General features: G+C 41.3%; 1 protein-coding gene across 2 annotated transcripts in view; it reads left to right on the forward strand.

Annotated features, from left to right (window-relative positions):
* Positions 1 to 15,428, forward strand: part of CC2D2B (coiled-coil and C2 domain containing 2B) — a 40,268-nt gene that overhangs the window by 21,575 nt on the left and 3,265 nt on the right. Inside the window, exons 7-11 of one of the 2 annotated variants that reach the window (XM_012000051.1) lie at positions 942 to 1,055; positions 3,909 to 4,043; positions 4,408 to 4,530; positions 9,566 to 9,624; positions 11,852 to 12,029. In XM_012000051.1, the coding sequence (XP_011855441.1) occupies positions 942 to 1,055; positions 3,909 to 4,043; positions 4,408 to 4,530; positions 9,566 to 9,624; positions 11,852 to 12,029 (609 nt within the window). The remainder of the gene's footprint in view (positions 1 to 941; positions 1,056 to 3,908; positions 4,044 to 4,407; positions 4,531 to 9,565; positions 9,625 to 11,851; positions 12,030 to 15,428) is intronic. The other variant, XM_012000059.1, reaches the window with a different exon arrangement.

Raw genomic sequence — 15,428 nt, forward strand, 5'->3', positions numbered from 1 at the left:
TTGGCCAGAATGGTCTCAATCTCCTGACCTCATGATCTGCCCACCTCAGCCTCCCAAAGTGCTGGGATTGCAAGCATGAGCCACCACACCTGGCCACATGTCCCACTTAAATGGTGTAGCCACTAGTCAGCAACAGATTGTTGCCATCTGAACATTTGGACCCAAGTCTTTGCTAGAGTTTTGTTTGTTTGTTTGTTTTGTTTTGTTTTGTTTTTTTCCCCAACAGAATCCAGAAATCCAGAGTTTTCTATGAAAATGTCCTCTCTTTTTTTGACATTCTGGGTGCCAAACAAAACACACCAGTAGACTAGAACTAGGTCATAGACCACCAGTTGGCTACTTCTGCTATCCTTTTTCTCCCCTGCTATATTGCTGTGCTTTACTGGGCACTGTCTATTTGATCTGTTACATACTGCTCAGCTGTTCAGCTCTTTGAGTTGAAGAAGTTTCAGTCACTTTTCCTGACTAACATCCAACTCAGATTTCTTCCTTTCTTTGAGTTGAGAGTACTATATTGGTACAGGACAGGATGTAGTTCCACAGCCCAAAGGATCACTTCCTGCAAACACTATATGATTCCCTATCAGATAAGGTTCCTCAAAATACCAGTCCATATGTTCCTGCTTGCCCAGGGCACTTTAATATTTGTCCTAAACAAAAACATCCCATTTTGGGTATAAATTGTCTGGTCACTCTATACAATATCTACATTAAGTGTTCTATAATAAAAGTGGCCCCAGTGCTCCAAGTCAATGTTCTCTTCTTCTAATGCCCTAGCAAAGCTGGAGCTGTCTGCTCTGCTGTCAACTTAGCAACTCGGTAAAAATAAATGTGTTTGGGACTGGAGTGAGTAGAGGTGCTCCGCATCAGTTAGATGCTTGCATTACTCAACTTTTCCGCTCTTTTCTTTTTTTGTTCCTATTGCTTTTGTTTTGTGTTAGCGCTGCATCAGTTTGGCTATTGGAAATAAGGAGGAGCATGCCATCCTTCTCTGTAATTTCTTTCTGTATTTTGGAAAGAAGGCACTGGTCCTCTTGGGAACCTCCATGTTAGAAGTAAGTGCTGGAGTTCATATTGCAATAATGTAAGCAAAAGGAAATCAGATTTCAGCTGCAAGTTTAGAAGACTTCAAACCCAGGTTTCCATCTCTTCACAAACTAATTTGGAATTTCATGGGCAAGCAATGGTTAAGAGGATAATGTTTCCTTTTGCTTTTCTCCTTTGTAAAATAGTACTAAAAATAGTGCTAATCATACTGGGAATATTAAATTACTTAGTACATATTAAGGGACTGAGAGCAGCACCCAGACTCAATAAAGGTGGTGGTGGTGGTGGTGGTAATGTAGTAATAGTTATAATGCAGTTGTGGTGGCTGTTATCCATCCTTACCACCATGATCATCATATGGTTTTTGTTTTTTGAGATGGAGTTTCACTCTTGCTGCCCAGGCTGGAGGGCAGTGAATGGCATGATCTCGTCTCACTGCAACCTCTGCCTCCCGGGTTCATGTGATTGTTCTGCCTTAGCCTCCCAAGTAGCTGGGATTACAGGTGCCCGCCACCACACCTGGCTAATTTTTTGTATTTTAGTAGAGACGGGGTTTCATCATATTGGCCAGGCTGGTCTTGACTCCTGACCTCAGGTGATCCACCTGCCTTGGTCTCCCAAAGTGCTGGGATTACAGGCATGAGCCACCGTGCCCGGCCCATCATATGTTTCTAATAAGTGTATTTTAAGATCTATAAAAAACACTTCTCCTCATGCTCCATTGCTGAGGTTGTAACCTTTTAAGAAGTGAGCCATGAATTAATGTTTCCCTATCTGAACTGTTTATAGCTTAATTTATATGCTTCTTCTACATTTGTACCACCAGACAGATATTATTTCTGAACTGTTTCTACCCCTACCATGAGTATCTTGCTAAGTGTCAGTATTTACAGTCTTGCCTTATGGTTTTTGTCATGATGATTTATTTCCCTATATTCTCTTGGCATCATTTATTATTTCATTGCCAAGCTTGTTAACTATTAATAGAAGTTCATTCCCTCTATATGATCCCCTGCTGTAGTTGTAAGTGCCACTAGATGGCAGTAAACAGTCAACAATATTTGGGCAACTATTTATGTTAGTACCTGTGGACCAATACTGCAGGAGGTAGCCCTGCACAGTTTCACCTCAGCCATGTGGTTAAGGTAAAGCCTCCTCTTTACTATAAAGACGATGAGCACAGAGACCAAGAGCAAGGTCTGTGGAGTCAAAGAGAGCAGGCTGCACAGCGTAGTTTTAAGAATATGGGTTTGGGGGACAGTCAGACACAGGTTTAAAACGCAGCAATTGCTGAGCATGGTGGCTCATGCCTATAATCCCAGCACTTTGGAGGCTGAGGATGGAGGACTGCTTGAGCTCAGGAGTTCAAGGCCAGTCTGGACAACACAGGGAGACCCCGCCTAAATAAATAAATAAATAAATAAATAAATAAATAAATAAGCAAGCCAGGCATAGTGACACATACCTGTAGTCCCACATACTTAGGAGACTGAGGAGGGAGGATCACTTGAGCCTGGGAGGTCGAGGCTGCAGTAAGCTATAATGGCACCACTGCACTCCAACCGGGCAACAGAGTGAGACCCTGTCACAAACATAGACAAAAAACCCAGCAGTGCCACTAACTGTATGATCTCAGCCTTGTTTACTTCTCTGAGCCTCAGTTACCTCCTCATGAAACAGGAGTAGTGCCACTCACAGGCTCTTTTGACAAGCCTCTTAACCTCTGATTCTTTATATGAAAGATGGGCATAACAATCACCCCTTCCTCCCAGAATTTGGAGTGAATGAAAGTGACAAAGTTAGTGTTAATTCTTAGCATAGTATATGATGCATATAAATACTCAATAAATGTTAAATATTATTTAACATTATTATTATTACCTGAAAAATTTTATTCTTTGCTAGGATAGGATTACACTACAAAAGGTCTTATCATTCAGAGTAAAATAATAGCAACATAATAACTACTTTTTATTTCTCAGACTGGTTTCCTGCATACTTTCCCTTTAGCTTCTAATTGCAGATCTTGTTCCCAAATTTAATTTAATGGCTTTTTAACTTTACTTGGTTTTGTCAGAGCCTTAAGCCAATTTCCATTTCCTATCTCTGCCTGGTATTCACCCTCAGTCTCCAAGTATATTCTAACCAAAGCAGGGATAGTCCATATAGCATCTTGTATGAATTAGACAAAAGTGCCCTACCTCAAAACACTGCAGTACTATCTGTTGGGAAATCCTTGTAATACACTGATTTGTTAAAACAACAGCCGTGTTACCATCAGGGCATGCTCTGCAGGACCATACATGACAGCACTGGCTCACAAGCTTTTTCATCTGAATCCTCATGCTAACCTGGGGCTGAGGATTTCTGGAGCTTTGGTGTTTTTGTTTGCTTGCTTGTTTTTTCGTTTCAAAGAAAATGTAAAAGCCCTCAAAAAGGCTTTTATTTATTTTTGTTGTTTGTTTGTTATTGAGACAGGATCTCATTCTGTCACCCAAGCTATAGGGCAGTGGCATTATCACAGCTCATTGCAGCCTTGACTCTCAGGCTCAAGTGATCCTCCCACCTTAGCCTCCCAAGTAGCTGGGACTACAGGTGTGTGTGTCGCTGTGCCCCGCAAATTTAATTTGTGTGTGTGTGTGTGTGGTAGATACAGGGTCTCCTTATGTTGCCTGGGCTGGTCTCAAACTCCTGGGCTCAAGCGATCCTCCCACCTCAGCCTCCCAAAGAGCCGGGATTACAGGCACAAGCCACCACACTCCGTTAAAAAAGGTTTTAGAAATCAGAATCATCACAGTATAATTTCCATATACAGAAATTATTAAAATCCACCAAAAATTACTTTCTTTTTTCTCATACAGGGGCATGTGGCTTATGTAGTAACTCAAGAAACTAATGAATATTTGCTTTGGAATCCATCAACTGGCCAATGTTATAAGCAGTTTGACCCGTTTTGTCCCTTAAAAAGCGTAGATTGTTTGTTTGATGATAGAAATGTAAGTATATGGGGAAAAAAAGTCTTGAGTTCTCTCCTCAAGAGTCACCCTGGCTACACACTAGAATCACCTGGGGAACTTTAAATATGGAGAGTCTATCAGATTCCCTAGGGCATGCGGCCAGGGCAATCTTTTATCCTGAAAGCTCCTCCAGGTGCTTGTGTAGTGCCTTCAAGGATGAGAACCAATGAGGTAGTCTAATGATCATGAAACCCTAGAATCTCTTTATCTCCTGCCTCAGAAATCCCCTGGGATTCTGCCACTTCATTGAGTAGTAAGACTGTAAAATTTTGCTCCTTCCTTACCAACAATGGGCCTTGTGTTCCTATGGACCTACACTAATGTTATGTTAATGTTTTCATAGGTCTGGTTTAATATTCAACAAAATAATACACCAATGGCTGTATTTTTTGACTATTCAAAGGAAAGTTTCTGGAAGCAGTTGCTTCCAAAAAACGTTCAAGGGACAAAAGTACAAAGCATACAGGTAAATCATATTTTCCCAGGTGTGTCTATATGAGAGTTACCATTGCTTCTAATCTTTACTAATTGTGACAGCTCTTATTATGTTTTATAGTTGGTTGCTTACTGAAATATTTGGCAATATTAATAAAAAACCAGTTTTCTCTGCCATCCAGCTCATGGGCTCTTTCCCCTACTTGCAAAAAAAAATAAATTGAGAAGAAAGTGACATCTCAAGTGCAAATTTAGATGCCAAAATAGAATTTAAAATTTTTTCATCATAAAACATAACATATAATGTTCAAGATGTGTAGTAAGTTCTTACTCTGACCTAGCCCTCCCGTGCCATATCTGTGGTAATGATCAAGTAGAAAAATTGACAAACAAAAAGCTTTCTGGACTCCCAACCATGAGAGTTGTCTCCTGGAATAGAAACAGGACAGAAACACTAGCAGTGAGTAGGCTGGAGCAGGGATGGCAGCAAGATCTGAAATGCTTCACGAAAACCAGAGAACCAGAGCAAGCATCACTTTTTAAAGACAGGGACTGTGGTGGGGCTACTTTACTTCCATATTTTTGAAAGGAGATGGGAAGGAAAGCTGTAGACTCACTGTCTGGGGCCCAGGGGACAGGAGACCAAGAAGTAACTCAATCACTACATGGTTTGGCTAATGGATCTGTGATGTACTCAGTATTACTTTGGGAAGGCACTAGAAATACCATGTCAACAGCTGTTTCTGGATCGAGGGCCAAGCTGTGGCAGGGTGTCGGCAATTGCAAAGTCCACAAATGAGGAGACAGGAGCCCAGAGGGAGGGAGGGAGAGAGAGAGAAAGGATAAGAGAGAGCAAAAGAACAACAGAAAAATTAGGCAAAAGACAATTCATAGAAGCAGTAACTTACATGCTAAACCTCACTCATAATCAAGGAAATACAATTTAAAACAATAAAATCATTGCTGGACATGGTGGCTTATGTCTGTAATCCCAACACTTGGGGTGGTTAAACCATGAGGATCACTTGAGGCCAGGAGTTTGAGACCAGCCTGGGCAGCATAGCAAGACCCTGTCTCTAAAAATAAAAACAAAAGAATTACTCAGGCATGGTAATGATGCACATGTGTAGTCCCAGTTACTCAGGATGCTTAGGTGAGAGGACTGTTTGAGCCCAGGAGGTTGAGGTTACAGTGAGCTATGATCGCACCACTACACTCCAGCCTAAGAGCCTACTGCAAGACCTTTTCTCTAAGATAAATAAACAAGAAAAACAATAAAACTATTTCACATACATAAAATTGGCAAAAAAAAATGTGTGATTATACTAAGTGTTGGCAAAGAGGCAGAGAAGTGGTGGGAGCATACATTTCTGTAAACATTTTCGAAAACAATATGGTGATAATACTTGGTAAAGGTAAAGATGCTCAACCTTTGATCTGCCAATTCAATCTTCTCAGTATATACCGCAGAGGAACATTCACAGGGAGACAAGTACAACAACATTCATTATAGAATTGCTTGAAATAACAAAAATGTGAAAGAGTTCATCAACTGGAAATCAGTACATGAGTTGTGAAGTACTTACACAATGAAATCTAACATATAGCAGTAAAAGATGAATGAACTGAGCCAATTTACAGTTGTTCCCAATTTGACTGTCAGTGCATTACATCAGAATCTCTGAGGGTGGAACCCACATGCCAGGAGCTTTGAAAGCTCCCCAGTTGATGCCAGTGTGCAGCCAAGGTTGAGAATCACTGGCCAAGAGGCATGCATATCTACATGAAAGAATATAAAAAATGTAATGCTGAGCAAAATAAAGACATGAAATGGCATATACAGTACAAAACCATTTATGTGGAGTTTGAAAGCAATATATTGTTTATGTATATATAGATATGTGGTGATGTAGAAAAGCATTCATGGAAATGATAAATACCAAATTCAGATTAGAGGTTACTTTTGGGGAGAGAAAAAAAGGAACGAGATTAAGGAGCAGTATACAGAGTACTTCAAGTCTATAGTATCTTATTTATTTTTTAGAAGTCTAAAACAAATATGCAAGAATGCAAAGATCAGATGTAGCTAGGTGGTAGGTATGCCAGGTGAATGTTCATTACATTATTCTCTATGTTTGCCTGTATAGATTGAAGGCAATTCACACTATCAAAAAGAATGCATGGTGGCTGTGGGGGAAGAAATCAAAGAGGGCCAAAGTGTATAAAGTGATGGGTTTCTGACTGGGCACGGTGGCTCACACCTGTAATCCCAGCACTTTGGGAGGCTGAGGCAGGCGGATCACTTAAGGTCAGGAGTTCGAGAACAGCCTGGCCAACATGATGAAATCCCGTCTCTACTGAAAATACAAAAAAAAAAAAAAAAATTAGCTGAATGTGGTGGTGCACACCTGTAACCTCAGTAACTTGGGAGGCTGAGACAGGAGAATCACTTGAGCCCAGGAGGCAGAGGTCGCAGTGAGCTGAAATTGCACCACTGCACTCCACTCTGGGCGACAGAGCGAGACTCTGTCGGAAAAAAAAAAAAAAGTGATGGGTTTCTCTCACCTTCAACATCTCTTTCCCAGTCTCAAAGAAGTCACTGTCAGTAGTTTTTCGTGCATCCTTCGAACATTCTCCATGCAGATGCAAGCATATATAGGTATTTTTATATTTCCTATTTGAAAAGTTATTTTAAAGAAGGGGAAATATGCTTCTCTCTCTTGAGCAAGCCACATTTAAAGCCTCTACAGCCCATACGTTGCTTTGCCCATCCCAAAGCTGTGACCAAAGCATTGCTGCCTCCCAGGGGAAGAATAATCTATTTCAAAATGAGGCTCTTGTTCGTTTAATGTATAATCATTCTCTTGTTCGTTCGGGTGATATTTATTGATTTCCCGCTATGAGCCAGTATTATGTTAGATGTAGATACTACAAGAAAAAAGATATGTCTCAGTGTTCTTGGAACTTGGATTCTAGAGGAAGAAACAGAAGGGAACAAGCAAGTGTAGTACAGAGTGATGAATGCTGTTACAGAAGATATGACGGTGCTTTGAGGAGTGCACAGCAGGAGGCCCTGAGGGAGGGGAGTTGTAGGGGCTTCCTGGGAAAGAGTGATGAGAAGCATGAGTGAGGAAGGGTGAGCAGGAGCTGGCCTAGATAAAAGTCAGGAATGAGAATGGTCCCGAAAGACAGCAGGAACAGTGAATGGGAAGACCTGTAGTGGCAAGGAGATACCTGTCCAGGAGCTGAGAGGCCAGGCTGGCCAATGCTGGGGTGGACAGTCCTGGTGAGAGTTTGGGCCTTTGTCCTCAGGGCAGACAGAAGCCAGCATCTCTAAGGCAAGGGCTGCTGTGATCAAAATTGTGTTTGTAAAAGCTACTCTGACTTAGGGCTGAAGCTAAAGCCTTCTGCCAAGTTGAATCTATAAATATAAAACTCATAGTTGTGTTTAACTTGTATCTCTATTTACTTCTTTCCTGTGGGTTCATGACCCTCCATCTTCTGTCTTGCCACATACATCCCAGAATAAACCACTATCTAGAGTGAACACTATCACACACAATTGTGAACACAAATTTGAATGTGCGTGAGGAGAATGTGGGTACTCAGAAGTGGTGTTAACAGGGAAATCCCCTTGAAGTTTTGAAGGACATGAGTGCCCAGAAAGAAAGAGGCCATTGCCAGAAAAGGAAAGGATAAACACACCATCAACTTCTCAAGTCAGCATAAACCAGGCCTCTTTTTCAGGCCTGAAGGTGGCCTAACTCATCCACAGCAGTTGCCCAGTGAGGGGTGGACAGCCACTGGGGACAGTAATCAGGGAATTCCATCCACCTGTCCTGTGTGAGATAGCTGTCAGCTCCTGCAAGATGATACAAAGTCATTCTTCCCTTCCTCAGTATCTCCCATCCCCTACCATGCTGTACTGTGGGGCTCCTCCCTGTGCCTGGGACCATCTCTAATCCAGTGCTCCTCCACCATGGCAGGCATCAGAGCCAGCAGAAGGGGAACTTGTTAAAACATAAGTTGCTGGGCCTCACTCACAGAGTTCCTGATTTAGTAATCTCAGGTGAGGGCCAAGAATTTGTGTTTCCAACAAGTTCCCAGATGTGAGGTTGCCAGTCTGGAGGCCACAATTAGGAACCTAGAGGCCTATCAAATGTTGCCTCCTTTTTACATAACCCTCATTCCATTCACGAGGGGGAAACATCTGTCCCTATCCCTGTCCCTACAGCTGCCTCTTCCTCAGCTCAGGAATACCCAAAGTAAAAACTGTCTAAACCCAGCCCCTTACTCTTGTCCATGTGAGCCCTGCAAGGAGTTGAGGGTTGGGTTGGCAAGGAACTTGAGAAGTCCTCCTCTCCTCTCAGCAAATCCTGCCCAGGAAGGGAACTGGAAGAAATGTGGAATAGCACTCTTCCAGGCAAAGGCTTGGAGACAGGGGAGGTTGAGATGGATTCTCTCTCTCTTTCTGTGTGTGTGTGTGTGTACGCACTGTGTACACACACACACACAAACACAAAGAACTGGCTTCTTCCAGCTGAAAGAAACAAATAATCAAAGAAGGAAGATGATCAACCATGTTAGAATGATGATAATATCTGATGGTTGTTGAGCATTCCATATGTGCCAGGGTTTACATGTATTACTTTATTTTAAAATCTTCACAAAACCCTAGAGCAGTAGGCACCATTATTATCCCTATCCTAAAGACTCAGAACAGAGAGGTAAAGACTTGGCCAAGGTCACAGTGGAAGACACCAGTGCAGCTGCCTAAGATTATTTGGTAGAATCCATAATGTGTCAAATACTTGTTTGAAAAATGAATTGGGGCACCAGGTTGTTTTACCCATGAAAATATATCTTTTGTAAACCCCATCCCGTTCTAGTGAAGCAGTGTGAAAATAAAAGCAAATGCTGTGGTCTGCATGTTACCTATGGAATTGAGTGTTTTTGCCACAGAAGCCTGGTTTGTCTTCCTCCTCATTATAGCTGGCATTCTAGGAGTGACTGTGATATAAACATGGTCTCTAGAATCTATCCTGACTTTTGGTTGTCTATTTCAGCCTGAAGAAATAATGTATTTTGAAAGTGATAAAAGCATGGTAGAAGATCTAAGGAATAGGTACTGTGTTTTCCCTAATCTCTTGTTGGGTTACCTTTCAGTCTTCTGACCCACCCCATTCAAAATACCTGCTAGGTTAGCAGCAGAAGCATGAAAAGGGTTCCAGCTGGCCCAGTGGCTCACACCTATAATCCCAGTTTTCTGGGAAGCCAAGGTGGAAGGATCACTTGAGCCCGGGAGTTTGAGACCAGCAACATAGGGAGACCTCATCCCTACTAAAAACAAAAACAAAAACAAAAAAAATTAGCTGGGCATGATGGCATATACCTGTAATCTCAGTGACTAAGAGGGGAAGGATCACTTGGGCACAGGAATTTGAGGTTGCAATGAGGTATGATCACACAACATACCACTGCATTTCAGCCTGGGCAACAGAGTGAGGCTTTGTGTAAAAAAGAAAAAAAAAAAAAGTTCCATTGAACCACCTGGCTCTTGTTACATCCATGGAAAAGTGGCCCCTCTGCCATCCAGGGCATTCTTTGATGGGACAGACTAAGTTAACTCTGGAAACATTGTGGGCCCCCACTGGAAAGTTCTCAACATAGATGCCTGTTGAGCCTATAGTAATAATAATGCAGTAGTCAACACTTCTTGAAAGGACATGAAGGTAAATGACCTGTGACTTGACATCTGGTAAAAACATCCCAGTTAGGCCTTAGAAACAGCAGTACTGCCACTGCTGGACACTCCCAGCCTCCCAAGCACCTACACATAAGTGCCTGAGGAAGTCAGTCAGTCAAGCCCAGAGGGCCACAGGCTTTGCAGCAGGACTCACTCCCAGGCCATGTGTGTCAGACGCTTCTAGATCTGACTGTCTCCAGTGGCTCACACTCACATAGCAGGCTGGCATGGAAGCCACTACCAACAAAGCAACACAGAGCATGACCAAAGCAACTTTGCCACTCCCTTTCTCACTAGCACACATCTCCCCCCAGGCCCCCACCTGTCATTCTTACTCTTCGTTTCCCAGTTCTGAACAAAAAAGGAAGAAATGCAACAGGGAAATGGTTCCCAACTGGCTTTCATTATAATTGCTCATAGAAACTATTTAAAAATACAGATGTCAGCGTCCCTGGATCAGTATCTGGAGGTGAAACATTTTGATAAGGCCCTACAGGTGATTCTGATGCATAGCCACTATTGAGACCCTCTACAAACTCCAAACTACTTAGTTGCACTATGAACTAAGCTAAGAAGAGACCTCTAGCACCTTCTTCTGTAACACACACTGCAGTTAGAGAATCAATGCCACACAGTCATCCTGCACAGGGAGGCTTTTCAGGAGAGCCCCATCAACCAACCCACACTGTGTCCCCTCTCTCTCCTCCCTGGCATATTCATCCCCAGGCACTGTTCTAGGGCCTGGATATATATGGGTAAAAATCCCTGCCCTTCTGGAGCTTACATTCAAATAGGGGGAAGCTGATCACCAAACTTAACTGTCCAATGCCTTGTTTCCTCCCAACTCTGCTTGCTAAATTAACTCGTGTAATAATCCCATCCCTGCTAACATCATCCCAGACCAGATATCTGGATTTTTATAAGGGCAGTTTCTTGGAAACAAAATGTCCAAGTCAAAGTCTTGAAAAGTAGGAATGTCAACCCAGTAATCAGATGGTAGGTGTTGTTAAATCACACCCAGTAGGCAGCTGCCTACACACGGGTAACTGGAAGAGAGATGTGCCTTGGAGAGTTAATTGCCGGCTATCCCCAAGAGGCTTCTTGTCTTCCCAAGCCAAGTAAGAGCCTGCCTCTCCCCAACTTCATTAATGGGAATGATGGCAGATACCTTTAGCTATAGAGGTCTGGTTTCCTCCTAAGTCCAAAAAGTATCATTCTCATACTTGAATAAAAGTCATAGGCCAGGCATGGTGGGATTACAGCTGTAATCCCAGCACTCTGGAAGGCCGAGGAGGGCGGATCACCTGAGGTCAGGAGTTCGAGACCAGCCTGGCCAACATGGTGAAACCCCATCTCTACTAAAAATACAAAAATTAGCCAGCTGTGGTGGCAGGTGCCTGTAATCCCAGCTACTCGGGAGGCTGAGGCAGGAGAATCGCTCGAACCTGGGAGGCAGAGGTTTCAGTGAGCCAAGATCTCACCATTGCACTCTAGCCTGGGGACAAGAGTGAGACTTTGTCTCAAAGAAAAAAAAGTCACAAAACTCATTACATTTACTAAATGAGTTGTAACTTGTCATAAAATTACCTTTGGATTCTTACCTTAGGATCGAAAGGACTCTGAAGAGTAAAGTGATGGAATGGCGACCTAAACACCCAACACATTGGAATAGACAATGTACTTTTATTTTGCGACAAATCCTTCCTAAGCTGGAATTTGGCATAGGAAGCTTTGTTTCATCTGAAGGAGATAATGAATTTGAAAGAATACTACAATTTTATTGGGTTTGTATATGATTTAATGCATTAGTGACATTTGTTTTTTCTATGTTGTTAATTGCTAAATAATAGCAGTCTTAAATATTTCTGAAATGCCTTTTATCTTGATCCTTAAAGATAGATGCTGTAGCATTAAAATACACTTACTGAAGAATCAATATTGTTAAAATGTCCATACTACCCAAAGCAATCTACAGATTCGATGCAATCCTTATTAAAATACTAATGACATTCTTCACAGAAATAGAAAAAACAATCCTAAAATTTATGTGGAACCACAAAAGACCCAGAATAGTCAAAGCTATCCTAAGCAAGAAAACCCATAAAACTGCAGGAATTACATTACCTGACTTCAAATTATACTATAGAGCTATAGTAACCAAAATAGCATGGTACTGGCATTAAAACATAGACCAATGGAACAGAATAGAGAACCCAGAAACAAATCCACACACCTAAGTGAACTCATTTTCAGCAAAGGCACGAGGAAAATACATTGGGGAAAAGACAGTCTCTTCAATAAATGATGCTGGGAAAACTGCATATTCATTTATGCAGAAGAATGAAACTAGGCCCTCATATCTCACCTTATGCAAAATCACATCAAGCTGGACTAAAGAGTTAATTTAAGGCCTCAAACTATGAAATTGCTACAAGAAAACATTGGGGAAAGCCTCCAGGACATTGGTCTGAGCAAAAATTTCTTGAGTAATACCCCGTAAGCACAGGCAACCAAAGAAAAAGTGGACAAATGGGATCACATCTAGTTAAAAAGCTTCTACACAACAAAGGAAGCAATCAACAAAGTGAAAAGATTGAGAGAAAATATTCAGAAACTACCAATCTGACAAGGGATTAATAACCAGAATATATGAAGGGCCCAAACAACTATAAGAAAAAAAAATCCGATTTTTAAAATAAATGGGCAAAAGACTTGAATAGACATTTCTCAAAAGAAGACATACAAATGACAAACAGGCATATGAAAAGGTGCTCAACATCATTGATCATGAGAGAAATGCAAATCAAAACTAAATGAGGTATCATCTCACCCCAATTAAAATGACTTTTATTCAAAAGACAGACAATAACAAATTCTGGAGAGGATGTGGAGAAAAGGAAACCTTCATACACTGTTAGTGGGAATGTAAAATTAGTACAACCACTATCGAGAATAGTTTAGAGGTTCCTCAAAAAACTAAAAATAGAGCTACCACAGGATCTAGCAATCCCACTGCTGGGTATATACCCAAAAGAAAGGACATGAGTATATGGAAGACATGCCTGCACTCCCATGTTTGTTGCAGCACTGTTCACAAGAGCCAAGATTTGCAAGCAACCTAAGTCTCCATCGATAGATGAATGGATAAGGAAAATGTGGTGAATATACACAATGGAGTACTGTTCAGCCATAGAAAGAATGAAATCCTGTCATTTGCATCAACATGGATGGAACCGGACGTCATTATGTTAAGTGAAATTAGGCACAGAAAGACAAACATCACATGTTCTCACTTATTTGTGGGATCTAAAAAATCAAAACAATTGACCTCATGGAGATAGAGAGTAGAAGCTTACCAGAGGCTGGGAAGGGGAGTGGGGGGTTCGGAGGGAGGTGGGGAATGGGTAATGGATACAAATAGAAAGAATGAATAAGACCTAGTATTTGATAGCACAACAGGGTAACTGTAGTCAATCATAATTTAATTGCACATTTATAAATAACTAAAAGAGTATAATTGAATTGTTTATAACACAAAGGATAAATGCTTGGGGGGATGGATAGCCCATTTTCCATGATGTGACTATTATGCATTGCATCATTGCATACCCATGTCAAAATATCTTCTCATGTACTCTCTCTCTATATATATAGTATATATACATATAGTATATATATACACTATGTGCCCACAAAAATTAAAAATTAAAAAAAAATGCATTTACTTATAAACCAAGAGACTGCAAATGTATTGAAGAATTATTACTAGGACCGTATTGCATGGCATTAACTTGGAAACAGTTATATGTTTTATGATGTATAAATTACAGGTTTTGCAAAGAGATGTCCAAAAGGAAACCACTCTGCAACCAAAAAACTAAAAAAAAAAAAATCTCTAGTCATAGGTCAATTCCCTGTTATTGGTTCTGGGCAAGAGGACTCCAGGCAAGCTTCATTATCTTCTACATGCGAATTACAGTGGTCCTTTGGTATCATTAGGAGATTTATCTCAGGACCCCCACAAATACCACAATCCAGAGATGCTCAAATCCCTTATATAAAATGCCATAGTCTTTGCATATAATCTATATACATCCTCCTGTATACTTCAAGTCACCTCTAGATTACTGATAAGACCTGACACAATAGTTAGGTATTATAAGTAATAATTATAAATAGTTACACTATATCATTTTCTGTTTGTTTTTTATTGTTGTTTTGTTTGTTTTGCGACGAGGTCTCACTCTGTCACCCAGGCTGGAGTATAGTGGTGTGATCATAGTTCACTGTAGCCTCAAACTCCTGTGCTCAAGCAGTCCTCCTGCTTCAGCCTTCTGAGTAGCTGGGGCTACTGTACTTGCCACTATGCCTGGCTAATTTTTAAAATATTTTTGTAAAGGTGGGGTTCCACTATATTGCCCAGACTGGTCTTGCACTGCTGGGCTCAAATGATCCTCCAGCCTTAGCCTCCTAAAGTGCTAGGATTACAGGATGAGCCACTGTGCCCAGCCTGCTATTTTTAATTTTTATTTTTTTCTGGATATTTTCAATTTGTGGTTGGTTGAATCCTCAAATGCGAAACCCATGGATATGAAGGGCCTACTGTACTTCTAAATTTATACATTCAGTCAGGCCACTGACATCTTTTTGGATGGTAAAAAGACATCTCAAACTCAGCAAGTCCATAAACAAACATGGTGGGCATCTAGTATATTGTTAGGGTCCTCCTTTCCTTCTACTCTACCCCAAGCTCTGGGCATCCTTTCACCTATTCTTCCCTATAAACTGGCTCAGTGGGTTTTTGAAAACCTCAGCCTCCCGAGAGATAGACTCCGTCCCCTTACCATGCAATAGACTGGAGGGTGTCTGCTAGGGAACTCTCTGAGATGAAGTAAGGAATCTATTGGGAGTTGAGTACTTAGGTGGGAAGGGAGGGATCTACAGGCACTATTCACTCATGAACAGGGGGGAAGTTGTTTTTGCTTTGTTTTGCTTTATTTTAAAGCTTATAAACAATAGAAATTTATTTCTCATGGTTCTGGAAGCTGGGAATTCCAAGATCAAAGTGCTAGCAGACCTCAGAAATAATATCACACATCTACAGCCATCTGATCTTTGACAAACCTGAGAAAAACAAGAAATGGGGAAAGGATTCCCTATTTAATAAATGGTGCTGGGAAAAT

The sequence above is a fragment of the Mandrillus leucophaeus genome, unplaced genomic scaffold (genome assembly GCF_000951045.1).
Source record: "Mandrillus leucophaeus isolate KB7577 unplaced genomic scaffold, Mleu.le_1.0 Scaffold117, whole genome shotgun sequence".
Classification (NCBI taxonomy): domain Eukaryota; kingdom Metazoa; phylum Chordata; class Mammalia; order Primates; family Cercopithecidae; genus Mandrillus; species Mandrillus leucophaeus.